This window comes from Macaca thibetana, chromosome 1 (genome assembly GCF_024542745.1).
Source record: "Macaca thibetana thibetana isolate TM-01 chromosome 1, ASM2454274v1, whole genome shotgun sequence".
NCBI classification, from domain to species: Eukaryota; Metazoa; Chordata; class Mammalia; order Primates; family Cercopithecidae; genus Macaca; species Macaca thibetana.
The window spans coordinates 27215353-27241767 of NC_065578.1; the positions used below are offsets into that span (position 1 = coordinate 27215353).

At 50.3% G+C, this 26415-nt stretch overlaps 2 protein-coding genes across 2 annotated transcripts in view; one reads left to right on the forward strand and one right to left on the reverse strand.

The window, feature by feature from the left end:
- The window catches only part of LOC126958026 (dnaJ homolog subfamily C member 8), a 614804-nt gene that overhangs the window by 61609 nt on the left and 526780 nt on the right, over nt 1–26415 (reverse strand). The window lies entirely within an intron of this gene.
- On the forward strand, nt 1469–25207 carry SESN2 (sestrin 2). The gene is made up of 10 exons (XM_050795511.1): nt 1469–1955; nt 11039–11104; nt 13843–14040; nt 14442–14624; nt 14739–14951; nt 15471–15621; nt 16154–16272; nt 16929–17119; nt 22451–22595; nt 23423–25207. Exons 1-10 carry the CDS (start codon nt 1866–1868, stop codon nt 23507–23509), a joined length of 1443 nt encoding a protein of 480 aa, XP_050651468.1. The 5' UTR covers nt 1469–1865; the 3' UTR covers nt 23510–25207.

Here is a 26415-nt window from a genome sequence, read left to right on the forward strand (position 1 = left end):
AAAAGAGATCCAGCTCAAGTGCCTTGGGAGCTCAGGGGAAGGTGAGATGAATCTCCTTTCCCCAAGAAGCTGGAGGCAGGAGACGGAGTCTCACTCTGTTGCCCAGGCTGGAGTGCAATGGCCCGATCTTGGTTTCGTCTTTGGAATTGTAAGGCTAGACTTAGAAGTCTCAGAGGGAGACTTGGGGGTCTTATCCACCCTCACCCCTGACAGGATTCCCTGTCTAGAATAAACAATAACTTTAAAATGGAAACAAGAAAAAAGGAGGTCCGAAGGAAAACTGTGACAGAAGAGGCTCCGTTTGAAATGAATAGAAAATGAATTTAGCTTGGAGGTGCTGAGGTATTGGTAGAGGCAACTTTCTGGCAAGAGACGAGTTGAAGGCCAGGAAGTGGATGAGATCAGGGAGAGTGTCTGGAGGGAAGAGGGATAAAAACAGAAACTGGGGGCCGGGCGCGGTGGCTCACGCCTGTAATCCCAGCACTTTGGGAGGCCGAGGCGGGCGGATCACAAGGTCAGGAGATCGAGACCACGGTGAAACCCCGTCTCTACTAAAAATACAAAAAATTAGCCGGGTGCGGTGGCGGGCGCCTGTAGTCCCAGCTACTCAGGAGGCTGAGGCAGGAGAATGGCGTAAACCCAGGAGGCGGAGCTTGCAGTGAGCCGAGATCGCGCCACTGCACTCTAGCCTGGGCGACAGAGCGAGACTCCGTCTCAAAAAACAAAAAACAAAAAACAAAACAAAAAAAAAAAACAGAAACTGGGGAAGCACCCACGTTTTAGGGAGTGGGTAGCGAAAGAGGAGTCAGAGAAGGAGTGGCCAGAGGGAGAGGTGAGCAAAGATCCAGCAGAACACCTTGTTATAAAGTTTCGAGGAGGGTGGCAGGGGTGGAAGCCAGGACTGGTAGCAGAAGGAAGAAAACTTTCAGCAATAGGGATTGAGGTTCGACACAAAGTTACCAATGACATTTCAAGGCATGAAGGCTTTTCCTGAGGCTCCACAAATACGGTGAATCCCCTGTGTCTGGCATCTTTGGAGCTTCCCCGAGACTAGGGGGAGCAGGGTTGTGCCCTCTGACCTCTAAACATCTGGGGTTCAGTTCTATAATTAGCAGCACCGGATAGGACGGGAGCCAAACCTCTCCTAACCCAAACCAGTCCCTCCAGGAACTGAAAAGATGAAGAATTGATTTAGGAGATTTCACACTCGCCTGTTTGGCCTAGCCCAGTGAAGTCCCTTTTCATCACGCAACCCTAATGACTCTTCTGGCTGTCACTACTGTCTGGTATTGCCAGCGATCTGACTAAGCCGTCTTGCAAAAGTTTGCAACATTCGCCCGAGGCGGACTACAACTCCCACAATTCCGGGCTCTTCCCGGTGCTGATTGGCGGAGCCACCGACTCCAGGGGGCGGAGCTTCCCCCACCTCCCCGAGGGAACAGACCTCTGATTGGCTGGACCGCGGGGCTTTTGTGTCCCCGCCCTCCCCCGGGGACCGCAGCGGGCTGAGCTGCTGGTGTCAGAGCCCGGCGAGCGCTGGCAGTTCCGCGGCGGGGATGCTGAGGAGCGCTGGGTCCGCGAGCAACCTTGGCCCCTGCGGACTTCCGAGGCCGTGAAAACCCCTGCGCTGCGGCCCTTCCCCGGCCCCCGAGGCCGTTCGCCGTTCCCAAAGCCCGACTCGGGGAAGAGTCCAGCACCGCAGCGGCGGTTCTCGGATTCCGGAGCATTCTGGAGCCCCGAGAGACGCCCCGGGGTTCTAGAAGCTCCCCGGCGGCGACCAGTCCCGGCTTCCTTCGGGCGTCCGTCCGAAACCCGCTCGGGTGCACGGGTCGTCGGCGAGCCGCGACCGGGTCCTGGCGCGCACCATGATCGTGGCGGACTCTGAGTGCCGCGCGGAGCTCAAGGACTACCTGCGGTTCGCCCCGGGCGGCGTCGGCGACTCGGGCCCCGGAGAGGTAAGCGGCGGCCGCGCGACGTCCCTCTTCCCCGAAACCCCGAGCCGCGTCTGAGCCGCAGGCTGTCCGGAGCTGAGTCGGTGTGTCCCGGGCTCGGGGAGGGAAAACCGAGCGCGTAACCCGGGACCCCGGTTGCATCAACTGGCAGCCGCGGCCCTCGACACCCCTCCCCCCTCCCCCGCCCCCTCCCTCTCCCTCTCCCTCTCCCTCTCCCCTTCCCTCTCGCCCTCCCCCCTCCCCCCCGGGGCCGCGGATCCTTCCTCGTCTCCCTCGGACTCCTGGCCAATGAGGGAGAAGCCTTCTGGAGGCTCTCCGGGCTTTGGGCTCCTGAACGTCTTCAAGTCCAGGCAAATCCCGGCCGGAGCGGCCCGACCACTCCTCCTCCCCGCCCCCTTCCGCGGAGTCCCTTCCTCTTCGCGGGGGCCGGCGGGCAGAGGACCCTTCCTGGGGTGCGTCTCGGCTCCTGTCCCCCAGTGCGGGGCGTAGGCACCTGGGACTGGCCAGCGAAAGTCGACCTCATCCCCTGTCCCCAGCACTCCTGCTTTGGAGGGAGAGCGCAGGGGCTCTGGGGGCTTGGCTGACCGCCCGGTACGCGGCGGCGGCAGCCAAAGCTCGGGAGAGAGGGGACAACCCCCTTCGCGGCTTCCGAAGCCAAGCGCGGGTTAGGCTGCGCCCTGCTAAGTAAGTCGTCTGAGGGCCCAGAAGTTTGTTTTCCAGAAATTCCTCCCCCGCCCTCCCTTCGCGCCGTTCCCCCCCGCCCCCCCGCCTTCGCACCCGGGCATAGCCCGCAGGGGCTTTGCAGGGAGGCCGGGAATTAGGCTGGACCTAACCAGACTGACAATTCGCACTCCTCCACCACCAGCAGCAGCGATAATGGACATCTTATCATTTATTATGCACCTACTAGATACTAGGCTCTGAGTTTTTTTCGCCTTTAATCTAAGTCTTCAGGACTAAACCAGCAAAATACAAGCTAGGCTATAGCCCCATTTTACAGGAAGAGCTTTGAGGCCCACGATGGGCTCAGAGGCTTTCTTCACCAACCCCAGTGGATAGCTTGTTCTTTGGCCTTATGATTTCGGAGATTGCATGGCACTGTGAGCTTCTAGTTGCTTTAGTTTACAGGCCTAGAGTGTGGTGGAGGTTGTATTCTGGACCTGGGATTTGGTGGAGTGCTGTGTGACCCCAGGAAAATCCCTGCTGTTCTCTGAGTAAAGTGGTTTCTGGGGATCCTACCTCCGTCAGTACATGGTTTGTGCCCTGGTTTTTGTTAGCTTGCTTACCCTTCCCTGCCATGATTTAGGAGCGCCATGTGGAGGAATGGCTCTTCTGCAGCTTCTCAGCGGTGTGACGACTTTGGAAAGATGGAAATGATGTTACTATTGAGAACACCTGGACAGTAGAGAGCAAGCGGGCTGGGTTCGTGTCCCAGCCCTCCTGCTAACTTGCTGTGTGTGGCTTAGCCAGTAATCACTTCTCTGATCTGTAGTTTCTTCCCATGGGGATTTTACAGTGTCTCCAAGGGATTGTAGGGAGAATTAACTCAGAATACAAGCAAAGGCTGAAGCACCGTGACTGGAACATAGTAACTGCATGAAACTTGCTTGCTATTATCAGAATGTGGCCATGGCATGCACAGCTTTCTCCAGAGTGTCTCACAAGGGGGTGCCCGGGCCTGTTCCTGAGATCAGACACTGTACACCCCTCTCTGGGACAGTGCCTGGGAACTGGTCTAGGGAGAGAAGGCTTTGAGGGAGGGATCTTTACACAGAAGCCATGTTTCCTCAGTGGAGAAAACTGGTGCTGTCTGGGAGGTTTTTCTTTTTCTTTTCTTTTTTTTTTTTTTTTGAGATGGAATCTTGCTCTGTTGCCCAGGCTGGAGTGCAGTGGCATGATCTTAGCTCACTGCAACCTCCATCTCCCAGGTTCAAGCAATTCTCCTGCCTCAGCCTCCCTAGTAGTTGGGATTACAGGCACGTGCCACCACGCCCAGCTAATTTTTGTATTTTTAGTAGAAACAGTTTCACCATGTTGGCCAGGCTGATCTCGAACTCCTGACCTCAGGTGATCCACCTGCCTTGGCCTCCCAAAGTGCTGAGATTACAGGCATGAGCCACCTCACCTGGCATATCTGGGAGGTTTCTGTGTGTTCCTCTCTCTTGAAAAAAGAGGACCTTGGGATGGTTTCTGCTTTGAGTGGCATCCTTAGAAGACAGCAGGGTGCCGATCTTTGAGTCAGGTGTCCGAGGCCCAAGAGACGACCCAGGCGTGCAGCTCCCTTAACTCCCTGTCACTTCACCACACACTCCCTTTCAGGAGCTCATTGCCTTCAGATGTGTGTATCTTCAGAAAGTTCCAAGGACTTCACTCTAGTACTGGTAGTATTAGGCTCCAGAATAACTTTCTTGGCCAGATGCAGTGGCTCATGCCTGTAATACTAACACTTTGGGAGGCTGAGGCAGATGGATTGCTTGAGCCCGGGAGTTCAAAACCAGCCTGGACAACATGGTGAAACCCCGTCTCTACAAAATATACAAAAGTTAGCCAGGCATAGTGGTGTGTGCCAACTACTTGGAAGGCTGAGGTGGGACGATTGCTTGAGCCTGGGAGGCAGAGGTTGCAGTGAACCGTGATCATGCCACCGCACTCCAGCTTGGGTGACAGAGCAAGACTCTGTCTCCAAAAAAAATAAAACAGGCTGGGTGCAGTGGCTCACACCTGTAATTTGAGCACTTTGAGAGACTGAGGTAGGTGGATCATGAGGTCAGGAGATCGAGACCATCCTAGCTAACACGGTGAAATCCCGTCTCTACTAAAAATACAAAAAATTAACTCTATGTGGTGGCACACACCTGTAGTCTCAGCTACTCAGGAGGCTGAGGTAGGAGAATTGCTTGAACCTGGGAGGCAGAGGTTGCAGTGAGCTGAGATTGCTCCACTGCACTCCAGCCTGTGTGACAGAGTGAAACTCCGTCTCAAAACAAAACAAAACAAACTTTCTCAGACATCATTTCTTCTTCAGGGAAGCCCTTCCTCCCCCACTAGATAAGTCCCCTTGCACACCCTCCTCCAGTCCCCCTTCTCCATGTAGGAGCTTTGGTCCCAATGATGTGAAACAGTCCCTTGCTGGAGATACCCTGCAGGTCTCATCCCCAGCGCTGCTCTTTGCACCTAGTAAGTGTTCGTGACTAGTTGCCCCTTGTTGGCTTAGCTGACTCTTGTGAACTCTTCCAGCCATGGAGTCAGATCTGAATTGTGCCCATTTGGAAGAGGACCTTTCTGAGCCTCCCTGCCCTGTCTCCAAAGAAGAAACTATTTCTCCCTGGGTGGTTGGGAGGAACTGGCACAATCAGATGTGTAAAGCACTTAGCGTGGTGCCCAGCTCATGATGGGCAGACAAGTGTATGGCACCACTCACTCACACCCCCTCCACCCTGCCCACTCCAAGGCTGGAGGTCCAGGGCTGCTTGGGCTATATTTCTGTATCGTCTTCTCAGGTGTAAACCCAAGGAAATATCTGAATTCAGCTGGGGGCAGGCAAAGGAGAAATAGTGTCTGTTCCTTCCCAGCTGGCAGAGTGGGTAACCAGGTGTCTGTAGCTGAGTCGAGGTATAGGCTCTATAAAGGATAATATAGGGTAACCAAGAATAAAGTCTGGGGCTTCTCCAAGAAGAGGATATGGGTAGTGGACCGAATCCTTGGAAGCCAGACTGAGCTGGGTTCAACTCTCCAAGGCTGGGACCGTTTCCCAAAGCTGTTATTGTGAAGTGGAATGGACCTTAGAAGCCAGACAGCCCTGGGTTCAGATCTCAGATTGGCCACTTGTCAGCTGGTGCCTAACCTTTGAACCCTTAATCTTTCCTTGTGTGCAAAGTAGAGACTCTGCCGCCACCCAAAAACAAATGAAAATTAGATGGAGCCTGCGTGCAAGTACCTGAGCTAATTTAAAAGTTAACATATAGTAAGTGCTTAAATTATGATCCATGCCAGTCATGGTGGCTCATGCCTGTAATCCCAGCACTTTGGGAGGCTGAGGCAGCAAGATCACTTGAGCCCAGGAGTCTGAGACCAGCCTGGGCAACACAGTGAGACTTCATCTCTATTTAAAAAAAAAAAAAAAGGCCGGGCATGGTGGCTCACGCCTGTAATCCCAGCACTTTGGGAGGCCGAGGTGGGCAGATCATGTCTCTACTAAAAATACAAAAATTAGCTGGGCGTGGTAGTGCACCCCTATAATCCTAGCTACTTAGGAGGCTGAGGCAGGAGAATTGCCTGAACCCGGGGGGCGGAGGCTGCAGTGAGCTGAGATCGCGCCACTGCACTCCAGCCTGGGTGACAAAGTGAGACTCCGTATCAAGAAAAAATAAAAAAATAGGAACCAGGCACAGGTCTGGGGCCATTATCCTCTTTTTACAGTCTGCCCTAAAGTACAGGTAGTGCATGTGAAATTAATGCTTAGCCAGTGGTAACCAGCCTTGTTACGTACCACTATTATTACTGACTCCCCACTCCAGGGAATTGGGGCAGGGTGGGCTGACTTGGAGGGGTCATTTCTTGGCAGCGGTATGCTGCCCTGCCTGCTTCCTCTGTCAGGTTCGGGGAAGCATTCAAGGTATTGGAGCCATGGATTCAAATCTACTTGGTCTTGCCTTTAGGGCTTTATACTATCTGTTCCCTCTGGCTGGAATGCTGGTCCCCCTAGTTTTTGGGGTGTTTGTTTTGAGACGGAGTTTCACTCTTGTTGCCCGGGCTGGAGTGCAATGGCGCGATCTCAGCTCACCGCAACCTCTGCCTCCTGGGTTCAAGCAATTCTGCGTCAGCCCCCCGAGTAGCTGGGGTTCAGGCATGCACCACCATGCCTGGCTAATTTTTTGTATTTCTAGTAGAGACGGGGTTTCTCCATGTTGGTCAGGCTGGTCTTGAACTCCCGACCTCTGGTGATCCACCCGCCTCGGCCTCTCAAAGTGCTGGGATTACAGGCGTGAGCCACTGCACCCGGCCTGTTTGTTTTTTAAGAGAGGGTGTCTTACTGTGTTGCCCAGGCTGGTCTCAAATTCCTAGCCTCAGGTGATCCTCCCCCACCAAGCCTTCCAAAGTACCAGGGTTACAGGTGTGAGCCACACCCCCTAGGCCCCCTAAATCTTTACAGGCCTTGCCGCCTTCTCATCATTTAAATAACAGCTCAAAGACCACCTCCTCAATGACTTTTCCTGTCTAGTTACACTAAAATATTGCACACTCTCCCTCCCCATCATACAGTTACTGGATTATTTCACTCACTTTATAGAATCTGTGCTTTGAAATCCTATTTATCAGATTCTGAATTTTATGAAGGCCGAGGGCTTTGTCTTTTTATTGCTGCTTGCAATGTAGCCATCAAAAATATTTGTTGAGTGAACAAATTAATTCTGTTTCCACCTAGAAAGCACTAGTGCCTTATACTTGAGAAAGTGATCAATAAATGGTGTAAACAATGGTCCTCACCCTAGCTGTTATGCTGAGGCCCCACCCCAGCCAACTGAATTAGAATTGTGGGAGGTGGGACCTTGGCATTGTTTTTGTAAAGCTTCTCAAAGGATTCTAATGTACTGCTTGGGTTGAGAAGCCCTTGTTTGATACAGTAAGGAAGTTAATGATACCTAACGTTTATTAAGTGCTTATTGTGATGGAGGTATTGAGGTAAGCTACACAGTGTTATCTCATGAAATCCTCATCACTAGCCAGTGAAAGTAGGTACTATTATCCCCATTATTTGGTAAGGAAACTGAGGCTCATAAAGCTAAGGGATAGCAGGTGGTGGAGCTGTCATTTGAGCTCATACAATTTGTGTCAAGAGCCCCATCTTTTTTTTTTCTTTTTTTTTTTTGAGACAGGGTCTTGCCTGTTGCTCAGGCTAGAATGCCGTGGTACGATCATAGCTTGCTGTAACCTCAAACTCCTGGGCTCAGGCAATCCTCCTGTCTCAGCAGCCTCCTGAGTAGCTGGGACTACAGATTGTGTGCCACCATGCCCAGCTAATGTACTATTTGTAGAGACAGGGGTCTCACTGTGTTGCCCAGGCTGGTCTCAAATTCCTGGCCTCAAGGGATCCTCCTGCCTCAGCCTCCCAAGGTGCTGGAATGAGCTGCTGTGTCAGCCAAGGGCCCCTATCTTTTTTTTTTTTTTTTTTTGAGACAGAGTCTCGCTCTGCCGCCCAGGCTGGAGTGCAGTGGCTGGATCTCAGCTCACTGCAAGCTCCGCCTCCCGGGTTTACGCCATTCTCCTGCCTCAGCCTCCTGAGTAGCTGGGACTACAGGCGCCCGCCACCTCGCCAGGCTAGTTTTTTGTATTTTTTAGTAGAGACGGGGTTTCACCGTGTTAGCCAGGATGGTCTTAATCTCCTGACCTCATGATCCGCCCGTCTCGGCCTCCCAAAGTGCTGGGATTACAGGCTTGAGCCACCGCGCCCAGCCGGGCCCCTATCTTTTAACTGCACTGTATATTGTTGTTATTGCTGAAAATGTTGATGGATCGAGACCCATGTCTTAGAGCTCCTTCTTTTGACAATTCCTGGGTCAGATTTTGGAGTGAGTTGGGATTCCCAAGGCTATTCCTGTCCTTCCCTAGCACCCCTGATGGGCCCTCTCTGCCTCCCCCAGTTCTGCTCCACCCTACCTTGCTGTGGCTTGCTGTTCTGTCCTCAGGTCCCCTGAGGTGGAGGCCCAGTTTGTGGAGTCAGCAATCCTTATCTCCTTTACAGAGCTGTGGGGCTTTTTCTTTGGTGAGGGGGGAGGGAAGCTCCAAAGGGGAGTGTTTAGGGATTGTGGTGGTTACTACGCTGAACTTGGACCAGCCTGGCCGGGAAGTTCCCAGAAGTGTGGGCTGAAAGGGGCCTGCACAGTCAGCTCAACTCTCTTTTTGAAGGTAGCTGGGCTACTTTACCTACCAGGATTAAGGCCTAGAGAGTTTAGGCCTTTAACTTTCCCAGAGCCACATAGCAAGTTAGTTGCAGAATTGGTACCTACTCCAGAGACTTTGTAGTCTTCTGGAGTCCCAGAGCTCTGCCTCCTCAGTGGGCTTTTGGCCATCTGAGAAGGAAGGTTCAATTTTAGTTTTTAGTTCCCAGATACGTGAGGGCTGGTACTAAGTCTAGATCTTAATGGGGAGGGGAGAACTGGGCGCCTCCTATCCCTGTCCAGTGAGGGCATGGCTCTGATTTGGGTAAACTGTAACCAAGGCCAGTGCTGAGAGCCGCTTCCACTCTCAGATTAACAAAATAAATGAATATGTAGAGCATCCTTCCTGAACCCCATCTCTAGGACTAGGAGAAGCAGATGTAGTGAGTACATGATTTTAGTGGTTTCTAAAGAGGCTCCAGCATATACAGGTCAAAATGGTTGCTTCCATCAGCCTTGGACACCCTGCTCGGATTCCCTCCATGCCTTTCGGCTTTCTCTGTCTTCATTCACAGGCTAGTATGAATGGCCTGGCGCTGCTGTCCACTAAATGTGATCTGGTAGCAGGGAAACAAAACAGACAATTTGATGACAGTGTTTTTAGAAGCAAAAACCCTGGGAATTTTGGGGTCATAGGTGAGGGGTTCCTAGATGCCATGGTTTAGCTTTGCAAAAGGAGTGACCAGTAGGACTGGGCCAGTAATTTTATCTGGAAGCCCATGGGAAGGGGAGGTAGGATTTTAAGTCAGCTGATCAGATTTATATTCAGAAAGTTAATGTGGCTACTGGGTAGAGGATGGATAGGAAAGGCCAGGGCTGAGGAGGCCAGAGGACAACTGGTGAGGCTGTGAGTAGTGGTCCAGACAAGAGGGGGTGTTAGTTGATGAGGTGTTGGTGGTGGGAGGACAGATAAGCAGCCAGGCATGATGGCTCTCATCTGTAATCCCAGTGCTTTGGGAGGCCAAGGCAGGAGGATCTATTGAGCCCAGCAGTTTGAGGCTATAGTAAGCTATGACTGCATCACTAAAGAAGAAGGGGCCAGTTGCAGTGGCTCATTCCTGTAATCCCAGCACTTTGGGTGGCTGAGGTGGGCGGATCACCTGAGGTCGGGGGTTTGAGACCAGCCTGGCCAACATGGAGAAACCCTGTCTCTACTAAAAATAAAAAATTATGGCCGGGCACGGTGGCTCAAGCCTGTAATCCCAGCACTTTCGGAGACCGAGACGGGCGGATCACAAGGTCAGGAGGTCGAGACCATCCTGGCTAACACGGTGAAACCCCGTCTCTACTAAAAAAATACACAAAAACTAGCTGGGCGAGGTGGCGGGCGCCTGTAGTCCCAGCTAATGTAGTCCCAGCTACTCGGGAGGCTGAGGCAGGAGAATGGCATAAACCCGGGAAGCGGAGCTTGCAGTGAGCTGAGATCCGGCCACTGCACTCCAGCCTGGGCGACAGAGCGAGACTCTGTCTCAAAATAAATAAATAAATAAATAAATAAATAAAAATAAAAAATAAAAAAAAAAAAATTAGGCGAGGGCAGTGGCGCATGCCTGTAATCCCAGCTACTTGGGAGGCGGAGGCAGGAGAATCGCTTGACCCAGGAGGTAGAGATTGCAGTGAGCCAAGATCACGCCATCGCACTCCAGCCTGGGCAACAAGAGCGATACTCCGTCTCAAAAAAAAAAAAAAAAAAAAAAAAAACAGAAGAAGAAGAAAGAAATGAATGAACATGTGAGAGAAATTGAAGCTGCTTCTGAGGCATCTGGGGTACTTGGCTACCTGGCTTCGGGGTGCAAACTGTGGGGTGTTCTTGTATAAGTTCTCTGGGACCACTGAGAAGGTGGCCTCCTGGAGATGTGCAGCATGGTGGCTATATAGTTCCTTCTCCAGGACCCTCCCATCCCACATGCTGGGATTCCTGGGTCCCAGCCCAGTTCCTGAAGAACTCAGCCTGGAGTGAGCCCTCTTTCTTGCTTACCCTTCCAAACGTGCATTTATCTCCCACCTGGCTCCGCCATCCAAAGGATGCTAGAAAGGTGGGTTTAACAGTTCAGTGGAGCCCCTTGGATAGGAGGAAGAAGCTGGATAGGTAATAATCCTCTTTATTCTCCCTTCTACTGCGGACTGACCTCCATGTGTTCCCCCCAGGAGCAGAGGGAGAGTCGGGCTCGGCGAGGCCCTCGAGGGCCCAGCGCCTTCATCCCCGTGGAGGAGGTAAGCTTGGAAGGGATTAGGGATCTTTTTTCCCTAGGAAGAAAGGACATGGCATATTGGTGGGCAGGCGTCTTTTCTTGTTCCTTAAATTACAGCTTTTAAACTATTCCTTTCTGATTTCTGATTCATTTAATTCACAAAACGGCTCTGTGAAGCAGGCACTATGAACTTCATTTTACTGGGAAGAAACAGGCTGAAAGAAATCAAGTGCTAATAGCCAGGTAGTGGCCAAACTTTTTTTTTTTTTGCATGGCCAAACTTTCGATTCCTAGATCAGTGCCTGTTTCCCTTAAGAAGATAGAACTATCTGTGTTTATCTTCTCATCCGTGACTGTACATGTTCTTTTCTGTTTCAAAAGTAATATATGTTTATTATTTTTAAAATTTCCATTGTTTCAGAAAGCTCTGATCTCCTGTATCTTCCTACACCCTGCAGAGATCATCACGGTTAACCATTTGCCACTGTTTACTGTGCTTTGTTCAAGCCAATACTTACTTTCAGTACAGAACCAAGGTCATAGTTTACAACTTGTTTTTTTGTTTTGTTTTTCACTTAATACAAGAAAGACATCCTTCATCTACTGAGTCAGTTCATTCATTCATTTACTTAACATATCTATTGAATGATTAATCTGTGTGAGGCACTGTTCTGGTTGCTTGGGATACAGCAGTGAACAAGACAAAAATCTTTGCCATTATGGAGGTTATATTCTAGTGTGTTGGGATAGCGGAGGTACCTTCAAAACATGCAGAAAAAGGTAAAACTAGTTTCCTCATTTTCTTTGGCCTTCAGTGAACAAGGACAAATTTTTTGTTTCACTGGGCGCGGTGGCTCACGCCTGTAATCCCAGCACTTTGGGGGGCCGAGGCGGGCAGATCACGAGGTCAGGAGATCGAGACCATCCTGGCTAACACAGTGAAACCTCATCTCTGCCAAAAATACAAAAAATTAGCCAGGCGTGGTGGTGGGCACCTGTAATCCCAGCTACTTGGGAGGCTGAGGCAGGAGAATGGCGTGAACCCGGGAGGCAGAGCTTGCAGTGAGCCGAGATTGCACCACTGCACTTCAGCCTGGGCAACAGAGTGAGACTCAGTCTCAAAAAAGAAAAATTTTGTTTCCTCTCCTCTTTGCTTTCCCTGAATGTGTAGGGCGAGTAGTTAATGAGGTAACAAACGTTTAACCTCCCTCTAAACCCCCCTGTTCCTCCACTCCTTGGTAAATGTAAGGTGAACAACCACTTGCTGATTATTTATGTCTGTGGCCCATAATTCCAAGCTCAGGTATTGCTCTTGTGTTTTATTTTTTCGTTTATAAATGACCACTCTTTTTTTTTTCTTTTTTTTGAGACGAAGTTTCGTTCTTGTTGCCCAGGCTGGAGTGCAGTGGCGCGATCTCGGCTCACCGCAACCTCTGCCTCCCAGGTTCAAGCAATTCTCCTGCCTCAGCCTTCTGAGCAGCTGGGATTACAGGCATGCGCCACCACGCCCAGCTAATTTTGTATTTTTAGTAGAGATAGGGTTTCTCCATGTTAATCAGGCTGGTCTCGAACTCTGGACCTTGGGCGATCTGCCCATCTCTGCCTCCCAGTGTCCTGGGATTACAGGTGTGAGCCACCGTGCCCGGTCCACTCTCTTATGATAAAGAAAAGAAACAGGCAGCCAGGTGCAGTAGCTCACACCTGTAATCCCAGCACTTTGGGACGCCAAGGTAGAGGGATCACTTGAGCCCAGGAGTTCGAGACCAGCCTGGACAACATAGTGGGACTCTGTCTCTATTTAAAAAAGAAGAACGAAATAGGCTTTGGAGTTCATTTGAATTTGAATCTGATTCTGTCATTTGTAAGATCTGTGACTTTGAGCAAGGAACAAAACGTCCTGGTTTCCTCATCTGGCAAAGTGGGGGAAATAATAGTATTCACCTCACAGGCTTATTGGCAAGATCCCATGACATCATGCAGAGAAAACCGTAAGCTCAGAGATGGCATGGAGACAGCACTCAGGAAATGTGAACTATTTTGCACCCGCCCCCATGGTTATATGCATTTGCGGTGTTAGAATAGACGCTCCTGCCGGGCGCGGTGGCTCACACCTGTAATCCCAGCACTTTGGGAAGCTGAGGCAGGTGGATCACAAGATCAAGAGATCGAGACCATCTTGGCTAACACGGTGAAACCCCATCACTACTAAAAATACAAAAAATTAGCCAGGTGTGGCGATGTGTGCCTGTAGTCCCAGCTGCTGGGGAGGCTGAGGCAGGAGAATGGTGTGAACCTGGGAGGCAGAGCTTGCAGTGAGCCAAGATTGCACCACTGCACTCCAGCCTGGGTGACAAAATGAGACTCTATCTCAAAAAAAAAAAAAAAAGAAAAAATAGATGCTCCATGAAGAGAGGAGAAACCGTACTTTTACTCTCTGTACCCGAGTTTTCCTACCTAAAAATGGAGAAACAGAACTCCAGTTTTGTTGTTGTGAGAGTTAAATAAGTTAAAATATGCATGCTTGAACAGTACTTGGCACATAGCATCGTATGTGTAAGTACTGGCCGTTATTATATAAGGTACCTAATAAGTATTCATTGAGTGACTTATTAAAATATCTGATTCTCCCCATTGTTTCTTTTTGGACATGGTGGTGGTTTTTACTTTCTTGCCATTAGAAACCCACTGGAATAATACGCTGGTCTCTTTGATGAGTGGGGCAGGAGGGAAACCCATGCTGTCCTCCCCTTTGCTTGGCAGGTCCTTCGGGAGGGGACCGAGAGCCTCGAGCAGCACCTGGGGCTGGAGGCACTGATGTCCTCTGGGCGAGTGGACAACCTGGCAGTGGTGATGGGCCTGCACCCTGACTACTTTACCAGCTTCTGGCGCCTGCACTACCTGCTGCTGCACACGGATGGTCCCTTGGCCAGCTCCTGGCGCCACTACATTGCCATCATGGTGAGCCTCTCTGGGCCTGACACTTGGAGAGGTGGCTTTGTGGAGGGTTCTGTCCTTTGATCTCTTTTCTGGGAGCTTTGTGAACTGATTCCATAGACAAGGAGGGAAGGCGGCATAGAGCAGGGAAAGCCCTGGCTTTCTATAACTGTAGAGTTTTTGGTTTTTTCTTGGAAGGAAAATTTTAGGTTTTGAAGAAAGGCATCATTAGTGCTTGCAAACTGAGGTGCAAAAAGGAATCAGGTGGCCTGCAAGCTGGTGGCAGAGCTGGGGTTACTTAGAACTTAGGTTTCCTGCCTCTTGGGCAACAGTGAGCCCTACAACCTCTCCCCTGATGGGGTACCCACCCTGAGCCAGGCACCAAGGGAGGAGGGTGACTCAGGCTCTGTCCACTACCTCCGCAGGCTGCCGCCCGCCATCAGTGTTCTTACCTGGTAGGCTCCCACATGGCCGAGTTTCTGCAGACCGGTGGTGACCCTGAGTGGCTGCTGGGCCTCCACCGGGCGCCCAAGAAGCTGCGCAAGCTCAGCGAGATCAACAAGTTGCTGGCGCATCGGCCATGGCTCATCACCAAGGAGCACATCCAGGTGCAGGGGGCAGAGAGACGGGTGTCTGAGGGAGCACAGAGGCCTGGCTGGTGCCTGGTGGGTAGCCCAGGGCAGGCACTGAGCAGCTCTAACCTCCTCTTCTGTCCCCTCCAGGCCTTGCTGAAGACCGGCGAGCACACCTGGTCCCTGGCCGAGCTCATTCAGGCTCTGGTCCTGCTCACCCACTGCCACTCGCTCTCGTCCTTTGTGTTTGGCTGTGGCATCCTCCCTGAGGGGGATGCAGATGGCAGCCCTGCCCCCCAGGCACCTACACCCCCCAGTGAGCAGAGCAGTCCCCCGAGCAGGGACCCGTTGAACAACTCTGGGGTAAGTCATGGGCCTGGGTCTTGATCGGGGAGGAAGCAGGCATGACCTCTGGTCCTTAGGTAGAAGCTACTGCTTCCCAATCTTTGGTGCCTGCACTACCTGCTGCTGTGAGAGACCATAGAAAAGTTATTTGACTTTGAAGCTCAGTTTCCTCATCTGTGAAATGGGGAGATAAGACCCTCTACTCACACTGGGCTGTGAGGCTCAAAGGCTGTTGGTTTTAGCACTTTCAAACTACAAAGTTTACCTTTCACTGAATAATGTGGCCTTGTTTGTTTTAATACAAAAATACAGACACTTTAAAAATTTCCTCTCAGGGAAGTTGTGTCTATTCTGTAGCTTCATAAATGTCACTTTAGGAAGCACAGACCCATGCGCTGTCCAGCACAGTGGCTGGCACAGGGGATGCCCTAGGCCTTTGTGAGCATTAGGAAGGCCTGGCCTGTGGGAAGGATGTGTGGAGCTTCCCAGAGGCCGAAGGAGGAGGAGTAGCTGGTCACCACTGGCCCTCTCCTGCAGGGCTTTGAGTCTGCCCGTGAAGTGGAGGCACTGATGGAGCGCATGCGGCAGCTGCAGGAGAGCCTACTGCGGGACGAGGGGACGTCCCAGGAGGAGATGGAGAGCCGCTTTGAGCTGGAGAAGTCAGAGAGCCTGCTGGTGACCCCCTCAGGTACAGGATCACAGGCATCCAGGCTCCTGGGGCTGCTCCTTCTTAGGCTATCTCTGGTCAGGAGGAGCTGCCTCCTGTGTTCTAGAGGCAGCCACTTCTCAGCTTCCCGTCCAAGAGGTTCTGAGCCTGGGCCTTGAGCTCAGACCTTGCTTTGAATCCTGAACTGCTAGCCTTTCTGGCTGTGCGACCACTGACGAGTCACTTCCTATCTCAGGGCTTCAGGATTGCTATGTGGGGTTAGTGGGGCAGTAGAAGCAAAGATCTTAGCACAGAGCCTGGCCCAGGGGGAACCAATCCATAAATAACTTCCACTTAAGTTATTGTTACCAGGGGCCTCACTTCACGGGTCCATGGGCCTGATCCACCCCCTCCACAAGGCCGGGCTCCAGCTGAGGTCTTGCCCACTCACTATAGCAAGGGGCTTTTTTGGCCCTCTATTCTGCCTTCCCCTCCCCCGTTTGGTGATTAATCAGGAGTGGACGCCTGCATGCCCCATGCCCCAGCCTCACTGTGACCTCTTTCTGGTCCTCAGCTGACATCCTGGAGCCCTCTCCACACCCAGACATGCTGTGCTTTGTGGAAGATCCTACTTTTGGATATGAGGACTTCACCCGGAGAGGGGCTCAGGCGCCCCCCACCTTCCGGGCCCAGGTGGGGCTCTCTCTACTACTCTTGGCCATTGCTCCACATTTACGAACATGCAGTGGGTGGATAGTTTGAGTAGTTATAGAGTTAGGTACCCAGCTGGGCATGGTAGCTCACACCTGTAATCCCAGCACTTTGGGAAGCCAGGGTGGGAGGATTGCTTGAGCCCAGGAGCTTGAGACTAGCCTGGACAACATGGCGAAACCCCGTCCCTACAAAGACATTTAAAAAATTAGCTGGAAGGTGGTGCATGCCTATAGTCCCAGCTACTTGAATGGCTGAGGTGGGAGGATCACTTGAGCTAGGAGGTCAAGGACGCAGTGAGCTACTGCGCTCCAGCCTGGGTGACAGCAAGACCCTGTCTCAAAAAAAAAAAAAATAGAGTTGGGTACGTTATTTCCCTCAAGATTCCACGAGGGCAGTGGGGTCCCTGTGAATCCTTAAGGAACCCATCTATACCCTAAGCTCAGGGGTTGGTGATCGTAAGGAGAAGGTCATCACCAAAGTGTACCTTCCTTGACATCTGAGGCCCAGAGCAAGCAGCACATTAGGTTTATGGCACCAGGAAGGAGAACTATGGAGATCCAAGGTACAGAGGAAGGGGGTCTCTCTGGCTGGTCTTGGGCTCCAAAGACTCACCAATCCCTTCCCACCTACCTAAGGATTATACTTGGGAAGACCATGGCTACTCACTGATCCAGCGGCTCTACCCTGAGGGTGGGCAGCTGCTGGACGAGAAGTTCCAGGCAGCCTATAGCCTCACCTACAATACCATCGCCATGCACAGCGGGGTGGACACCTCCGTGCTCCGCAGGGCCATCTGGAACTACATCCACTGCGTCTTTGGTATCAGGTGAGCCCATGTCCCTTCACCTGGGGCACATGTGCACTGCGAGTCTTCATTCCGGGTTCATGGTTGTTTCCGTTTTCGTTTTGTTTTTGTTTTTTTTCTTTTCCTTTCTTCTTGCCTATACTATTTTTCAAATCAAATTGTGATTTTGAAAGATGATAGTACTCGGCCGGGCGCGGTGGCTCAAGCCTGTAATCCCAGCACTTTGGGAGGCCGAGATGGGCGGATCACGAGGTCAGGAGATCGAGAGACGATCCCGGCTAACACGGTGAAACCCCGTCTCTACTAAAAAATACAAAAAAATAGCCGGGCGAGGTGGCGGGCGCCTGTAGTCCCAGCTACTCGGGAGGCTGAGGCAGGAGAATGGCGTAAACCCGGGAGGCGGAGCTTGCAGTGAGCTGAGATCCGGCCACTGCACTCCAGCCTGGGTGACAGAGCAAGACTCCGTCTCAAAAAAAAAAAAAAAAAAAAAAAAAAAAAAGATGATAGTACTCATTGTTTGAACGTTGTAAATGAAACTCTTTAATTGCACTCCCAGAGGTAACTATTGTTTGATATGTATGTACATATATATACATACACACACACGTATATACACATATACATACATATACACATACACACTATATATATATATATATGTAGAGAGAGTTGTGTTTGTATTTCCATTCCAAGTAGTAATTCTTCTCTCATAATAAATAAGGATAACATAAATGCTCAGTAGGGGACTTTAAATAATGATACATCTGTTCAGTGAAATATTATGCAGCTATTACAAATTACAATAGGCCGGGCGCAATGGCTCACGCCTGTAATCCCAGCACTTTGGGAAGCCAAGGCAGGCAGATCATGAGATTAGGAGTTCGAGACCAGCCTGACCAACATGGTGAAACCCCGTTCTACTAAAAAATACAAAAATTAGCTGGGTGTGGTGGTACGCATTTGTAATCCCAGCTACTCAAGAGGCTGAGGCAGGAGAATCGCTTGAACCCAGGAGGCAGAGGCTAAAGTAAGCCAGGATCGCGCCACTGCACTCCTCCAGCCTGGGTGACAGAGCAAGACTCTGTCTCAAAAAAAAAAAAAAAAAATTACAATAGAGGCCAGGCTTGGTGGCTCATGCCTGTAATCCCGCACTTTGGGAGGGCATTGTGAAAGGATTGCTTGAGAAACAGGAGTTCAAGACTAGCCTGGGCAACATAATGCAACCTCCATCTCTACAAAAAATTAAAACATTTGCCTGTGTGGTGGCATGCACCTATAGTCTCAGCTACTTGGAAGGCTGAGGTGGGAGGATCTCTTGAGCTCAGGAGGTCAAAGCTTCAATGAGCCATCATTATACCACTGTACTTCAGTCTGGACGACAGAGCAAGACCCTGTCTCAAAAAAAAAAAAAAAAAATAGATGTCTATTTGTATTTCCGTGGGAAAATATTCAGATTGTATTGAGAGAAAAGAAAGCTAATTACCAACAGAAATCTTCTTTATGTTCTTTTTTATATTAAACAGTTTGTGCATGCATGGAAAATGTATGGAAGGCTATACACTAAAATACTGTTTAGTAGTGATATCTCTGCATACTATTATATGGTGAATTACATTTTCATCTTTTTGCTTGTTAAATCTTTTCTGATTTTTGTAAGGTGATGGGATCAGATTTGACATGTCCTGTAATTTTCTCTATCTGGGAACTACCTTATCAGCACGAATAGATATTTTATTATTATTATTTTTTTTTTTTAAAGAGACAGGGTCTTGCTCTATTGCCCAGGCTGGTCTTGAAGTCCTGGGCTCAAGCAATTCTCCTGCCTCGGCTTCCCAAAGTGCTGGGATTGCAAGCATGAACCACTGTACTCAGCCTGTTTTATGCTTTTAACCACTGCATGGTATCTGTGAGCATGGATGTATTGTGATCATTCAGTCATTTCCCTATTATTGGATATTTAGGTTGTTTGCAGATTTTCACTATTACAAACACCATGTACGCATCTATGCATAAGTCCTTGTAGATAAATCCTAGATGTGAAATTACTTGTCAAGCATATACGTAGAACAATTAATTGTTTATTTAAAATAAAACAGCTGGGAGTGGTGGCTTGAACAATTAATTTTTTATTTAAAATAAAAACTCTCAGCTGGGAGTGGTGACCTACACCTATAACCCCAGCGCTTTGGGAGACTGATGCGGGTGGATCACTGGAGTCCAGGAGTTCGAGACCAACCTGAACTACATGGTGAAACCCCATCTCTACAAAAAATAACAAAAATTGACTAATTTATTATTGACTCCTGTAGGTCCAGCTACTTGGGAAGCTGAGGCAGGAGGATCCCTTGAGCCCGGGAGGCAGAGGTTTCAGTGAGCTGAGATCATGCCACTGTGCTCCAGCCTGGGCAACAGAGCAAGACGCTATCTCAAAATAAATAAAATTGAAAAACACAGATAACAAAAAAGAAAAGAAAGGCTGGGTGCAGTGGCTCACACCTGCAATCCCAGCATTTTGGGAGGCTGTAGCAGGAGGATTACATGAGGCCAGGAGTTTGTGCCTCAGCCTGGGCAACATAATTAAGACCTATCTCTACAAAAAAATAAAAATTAGCTGAGTGTGGTGGTACATGCCTATAGTCTCAGGTATTCTAGAGGCTGAGACAGGAGGATCACTTGTGTCCAAGAGCTCAAGGCTATAGTGAGCCATGATTGCACCACTGCACTCCAGCCTGGGCAACACAGCAAAAAATAAAATAAAATAAAAATTATCCATTATACTATCTGTTCTTACTGTTATCAGTTATCTCCTTCTTATCTTTTCTTTTCTTTTTTGAGATGGTGTTTCACTCTTGTTGCCCAGGCTGGAGTGCAATGGCGTGATCTTGGCTCACTGCAACCTCTGCCTCCCGGATTCAAGTGATTCTCCCGCCTCAGCCTCCTGAGTAACTGAGATTACAGGCATGTGCCACCATGCCCGGCTAATTTTGTATTTTTAGTAGAGATGGGGTTTCTCCATGTTGGCCAGGCTGGTCTCGAACTTCTCATTTCAGGTGATCTGCCCGCCTCAGCATCCCAAAGTGCTGGGGTTACAGGCATGAGCCACCCATGCCCAGCTTTTTTTTTTTTTTTTTTTTTTAATTAATTGATTGATTTTTGAGACGGAGTCTCGCTCTGTTGCCCAGGCTGGAGTGCAGTGGTGCAGTCTCTGCTCACTGCAACCTCCGCCTCCCAGGTTCAAGCAATTCTCCCTGCCTCAGCCTCCTGAGTAGCTGGGAGGGATTACAGGTGCCCGCCACCATGCCCAGGTAATTTTTTGTATTTTTAGTAGAGATGGGATCTCACCCTTTTAGCCAGGATGGTCTTGATCTCCTGACCTTGTGATCTGCCCACCTCGGCCTCCCAAAGAGCTGAGGATTACAAACGTGAGCCACCGTGTTCGGCAATTTTTTTTTTTTTTTTTTTTTTTTTTTTAAAGACAAGAGTCTTACTCTGTCGCCCAGGCTGGAGTGTAGTGGAGTGATCTCAGCTCACTGCACCCTCCAACTCCTGGGCTCAGGTGATCCTTCTGCCTCATCTCCTTAGTAACTGGAACTACAGGTGGGTGCCACCATGCCCAGCTAATTTTTGCATTTTTAGTAGAGATGGTGTTTCACTGTGTTGTTCAGGCTGGTCTCAAACTCCTGAGCTCAAGTGATCTGCCTGCCTTGGCCTCCCAGGGTGCTGGGATTATAGGCATGAGCCACCACACCTGGCACCTTTCTTTTTCTATGCACAAGTAACAAAAGCATATATAATTTACAAAAACAAAATAAGTTGCCATTTCTTTCCCTACTCATTTCAATTATTTTATTCATTTACTCAAACATGAGCATGTTTTAGTGAACACGTGAATTTTTTTTCCTGCCTTTCTCACTTAACAGTTTATACCAAACACCAAAAAATTACCCCCAGTTTTAAAAAAGGTACGTGTTCCTTATAGAAAGTTTGTGTTTCTGTGTATTACTAGCTGTAAATCATATTTCACTGAATGGGTTGAGCTATACTTAATGAACCATCCTCTTACTCTAGTCACTAGTAGGTTTCCAACTCATGGCTGGCCAAGGACAGGCTGCTTAGAATGTGGCTTAGGCTGGTTTCCGCTCAGCCCTCAGGTCCAGGCTTCTCCGCTCTCCGACATGGTCCTTGCTCCTATTTCTTTGTCTTCCGAATCTGGCCTCCAGTTTTCAGCCAGTCATTCCTCCATCTACACTGATCTGTTTTGACATTGGCTCCCCTTGCTCACTAGACTGGGGATGACTAAGTGGCTTCTAGACTCATCACCAACTTGCTTTTTGGCTTTGAAGAAGTTAGTCATCTTCTCCAGGGCTTAGGTTGCCCATTTGTAGTATGAGTACAAGCTCCTTTTTACCCTTATCCTCTTCCTTCTCCACTGACTTTCCTCCTCTACCTTCCATGGCCTTTACTATAGAGTAGTGGATATGACCCCTGAGCTAGGCAGAGCTGGGTTAAAAACCCATTCCCGGCCAGGCATGGCGGCTCACGCCTGTAATCCCAGCTACTTGGGAGGCTGAGGCAGGAGAATTGCTTGAACCCAGGAGGCTGAGGTTGCGGTGAACTGAGATCATGCCATTGCACTCCAGCCTGTGCGACAGAGTGAGACTCCATCTCAAAAAAAACACCATTCCTTGCTGTATTAACTAGGGCAAGTGACTTCCTTTCTCTGATTCTGTTTCCTCATCTATAACGTGGAGTTGATGAATGTAGTAGATTGCGTACACCATCCCGTCCTATACACAATAGTGTAGAGTAGTTTTGAGGATTCCACGTGGGGCATAGTTGGTATTCAATACAGCATGCTCATTCTCTGTATTCCTTGAAGTGGTCCCCTGCCAATGCGGCCTGTGATACATGATATCAGCTGTTTCTCCTGACTTTTCTTTTCTTTGTTTTTTTTTGAGATGGAGTTTCGCTTTTGTTGCCCAGGCTGGAGTACAATGGTGTGATCTCGGCTCACCACAACCTCCGCCTCCTGGGTTCAAGCGATTCTCCTGCCTCAGCCTTCCAGAGTAGCTGGGATTACAGGCATGGGCCACCACACCCAGCCAATTTTGTATTTTTAGTAGAGATGGGGTTTCTCCATGTTGGCCAGGCTGGTCTTGAACTTCTCACCTCAGGTGATTTGCCCGCCTCAGCCTCCCAAAGTGCTGGGATTCCAGGCGTGAGCCACCGCGCCCGGCCTACCTTCTGACTTTTCTCAACGCTCTCTTCTTCCCTCTATAGGGTGGGACTGGGGGGAGGGAGCTGCCTCTTGGAGGAGAGCATGAGTAATGCTGCTGGGACCTTTCCATCCAGATATGATGACTATGATTATGGGGAGGTGAACCAGCTCCTGGAGCGGAACCTCAAGGTCTATATCAAGACAGTGGCCTGCTACCCAGAGAAGACTACCCGAAGAATGTACAACCTCTTCTGGAGGCACTTCCGCCACTCAGAGAAGGTATGACCTATACCGGCAGGGCAGGATGGAAGTAGACAAGCCCAGCCAATGGAGAGGGCAAGGGGTTAGGACCCAGTGAGGGTCTCCAGACTGAGTCTGTCCTGCTAGGTGGGACACCTGGGCCCGTTGTTCTGGATTGAAGTCCTATTCCACTGTATGATTTCAGAGTCTGTTTACTCACCTGTAAAATGGGAACGTGGGTGCCTGCTTCACATTAGTGGTAACTTGGTGGACCTGGGTTCAAATCATAACACTATCTCTTGATAGCAATGTGACTTTCGGCAAGTCACATTATCTCACTGAGGTTTTTTTGTTTTGTTTTGTTTGTTTGTTTGAGGTGGAGTCTCCCTCTGTTGCCCAGGCTGGAGTGCAGTGGCACAATCTTGGCTCACTGCAACCTCCGCCTCCTGGGTTAAAGCGATTCTCCTGCCTCAGCCTCCTGAATAGCTGGAACTACAGGTGCGCGCCACCACCCCCAGCTAATTTTTTGTATTTTTAGTAGAGATGGGGTTTCACTATGTTGGCTGGGCTGGTCTCAAACTCCTGACCTCAAGATCCACCCACCTCGGCCTCCTAAAGTGCTGGAATTACAGGAATGAGCCACTGCGCCCGGTTGTTTTAGCTTTAAGGAATACAGAGCTTAGTCATGATAGGAATGAATGTGCTTGTCCTTGTACTAAACTGCTCAGAGCCTTAGCAGAGGCCAGGGCAGCTCTGTAGGAAAGGAAATGGTGAGGTAAGTGGGTCAGGGATCGAGGCAGTCTGGGAGGGGTGTGGGGGGGTGAGGAGTGAAATCAGTTGCCAACATGCCCTCCTCTGTGCCCCAGGTCCACGTGAACTTGCTGCTTCTGGAGGCGCGCATGCAAGCCGCTCTGCTGTACGCCCTCCGTGCCATCACCCGCTACATGACCTGACTCCCGAGCAGGGCCTGGGCCCGGACCAGCTCCCCACAAGGACTTCTCTGTCTGGAGACAGCCCCAGACCCTTTTGTGTCCCATGCCCACCCTCCCCACGCTGGAGTGGGCTTGTGTGTGATGTGCAGTCCCCAAGCCACACCCTCCCTTTTCCTCATTGGAATGGACCATTCATTGCACTGACTCTGGGATCTCAGCCCTGTTCCTGGGAGCTGGAAGAGCACTAGGAGATCCCAAGGGACCACACCCTTCCTCCTTCTCCTGCCCCCAGAGGCAGAGGGCACAGGAAAGAAGACGGGCCAAGCTCGGACATAATATGCCACAAGTGTTGTGGCCTTCCTTAACTGGGGAGTCCCTGGCTGGCCCCCAAGGGAGAGGGCAAATGCCTCCGGGACTGACACTCCAGGCAGGTTTGCCTTCTCTCCCCTGTCATTCCCAGATTTCATTACCTCCCACTTGCCACTCACCCATCAATGTGAAAGTCAGGGTCACAGCTGGTCTGTGTGTCTAGTTCCCTAAAAGCCTGTTCTGTTGGGCAGGCTGAGGCTGTTGCCGAAATCCTAGTTCAGTTTTTTGACTTCCTTTGCCCTTTTTTCCTCTTCTCCATGCTTGATGGTGTGAGGCCTCAGGAGAGAGGCCAAGTACATAAAAAAAAAAGCAGATTATCTTGAGAGAGTTTGAGCCTTTGCTGGTCCCATTGCCTTCTGAAGAGGAGAGAGTATTAGATTATAAATCCTCTTTACTTTGGTTCTTTATGCTTGAGGTTCCAACCTAGAGCCACAGTCAGCATGTGAGAGGAGGAGGAGAGGGAGAATTCTGTTCTCCCAGAGCTGCACCTGCCTCACAGAGGCCAGCACCTCACTCGCCTGCCTCCAGTGGCTCTGCTGCAGATGTTTGCCAAAAAGTTGAGCCTTTCTAGATGGCTTAGGTGGCACCATGACTCAGTAGGAGGGGCAGGAGGCACCAGGGTTCTTGTTTGCACCCTGCCCCTAGGCCATGGCCAGGTGACCATGGCTACATTGCCAAACCTCTGACTGCCATAGCTACAGACTGAGAGGGTGGGTCTGAGTCCCCACAATGTCTGAAGCTGCCCCTGGGATTCTCAGGCTAACCTGCCAACAGCAAGTGGATTTTCTTGCAAGATCTTGAAGGCCTCCAGAGACCCCACTTCTGTAGCCAGTGTCTCCTGGGTGCCTTCTGAGGACTCCCACCCCCATACCAGTATCTCATCTGTCCCCTCTCCTGGGGCTTAAGTGGATTGCTTGGAGGCAGAAGCAGCCAAGGACTGATCCCAGTCACTTTCTGTAGCAAACGACTGTGAATTACAACTTTTCTTGCCCTTCTAGCAATCTGTGCCTCCTCTCTGACCAGTTTGGAGGGCAATGAAGAAAGGCAAGGGCCATGCTGCTGCTGTGCAAGGCAGGAGAGGAGCCTGGCCAGCGTGCCACATTTCATACCCGTGCGGGCGCGGAGAAGCAACTGGCACCCCCCTCAGGCCTGAAAGTTCTCCCTGCAAGAAGGTGTGCAGGAGAGAAGAGGCCCCGGCATGGGGCTTTGGGTTCTACAGGGGATGTGATGACTGTAAATGTGCACTGGCTGAGTGGGGAGTGGTATCCAGTGTTCAAGTGCAGAAATCTTTGGCTTTGCTACCAGTTCCATATGATGAGAAATAAACGTTCGCTGAGGTTTTGTTTCATACTCCTTCTTTATGGACTGTTTTTGCAATTTCCTGAAGGTCATGGTTCACCTTGTAGCATAGGCAGAGAGCTGCGATTGCATCATGGGCCTGACCTGATAGCCCCTGCCCTGCCAAGAACTTGTGCCCAGTGACTGTAGGTTGGGACTGTTGGCACTGAAAGTCTACTTGTCCCTTGGACATCCAGTCCTGTCACCCTTCTGTGGCTGCCCTGGCATTGTGGAGTAATAATGACCATGGTACTTTGCTAAGCCTGGCCATGGGCTGGGTACTTGGAGACCATTCCTCTGAATCTGCAGCAATCCTGCAAGAGAATTGATACAGGTGAAGTGACATTGTTGAGGCCACATAGCTAATCGGTGGGGGAGCCAGAACTGCCCCCTGCTCTGCTTGACCCTGAGGCCTTGACATTTTATCTGCTGTTCTGTCCACCACTGGACTTCCCCTGTGACAGAGGCTGTTTGAATCTGGAAGGACCCCCTCGTGTCCCCAACCCCACCGCATTATGATTGCCTGCTTCTCATCCTTCCCCTTCCAGCACCAAGGAGACAACGCCAGGAACAAAGAGTTAGATGCAGCCCCCAAGCTGTGTCAGTGCCGTTTATGGCTGTGTGACCTTGGCCAAGCTGCTTCTCTGGGCACCAGGAACTAGTTAGCTTATCAGGAAAACCACATCATATAAGAGCTGAGACCACTCCTGCGGGCTTCCTACTTCCTCTAAATACTGCTGTCAGAAAACTAGGTCTCTTCCAGGCAGCCTCCCCTGCTGGACTTTGTGTTCCCCTTTCCCTTGAGATACGTGTTCATTTTTGCAGGATTCCTATACACTTAGACTTCCTCTAGAGTCATTTGAGAGGGTGTGGGAGAAAGTGAATCACACTTGGAGTACAAAACTTGGATTCTGGTTCTGATTGAGCCACTCACTATATCGCTGGGGAGATTGATTAATTTCACTGTGCCTCAAGTTTCCTCAGCCATAGAAATGGGGATAAAAGTTTTCCATTTCTTTTCCAGTTGGCATGCATTGGGTGTTTGTTTGAGATGGAGTCTTGGTCTGTCACCCAGGCTGGAGTGCAGTGGCACAATCTCGGCTCACTGCAACCTCCGTCTCCCGGGTTCTAGCACTTCACCCACCTCAGCCTTCCTCGTAGCTGGGATTACAGGTACATACCACCAAGCCCAGCTAATTTTGTTATTTTTAGTAGAGACA

Bases quoted from the DNA above. Each gene is read 5' to 3' on its own strand.
- SESN2 (XM_050795511.1), top strand. From the start codon at position 1,866: ATGATCGTGGCGGACTCTGAGTGCCGCGCGGAGCTCAAGGACTACCTG. The intron at 11,105-13,842 runs GTAAGCTTGGAA...TTTGCTTGGCAG, and splicing joins CCTTCATCCCCGTGGAGGAG to GTCCTTCGGGAGGGGACCGA. The intron at 16,273-16,928 runs GTGGGGCTCTCT...CACCTACCTAAG, and splicing joins CCCCCACCTTCCGGGCCCAG to GATTATACTTGGGAAGACCA.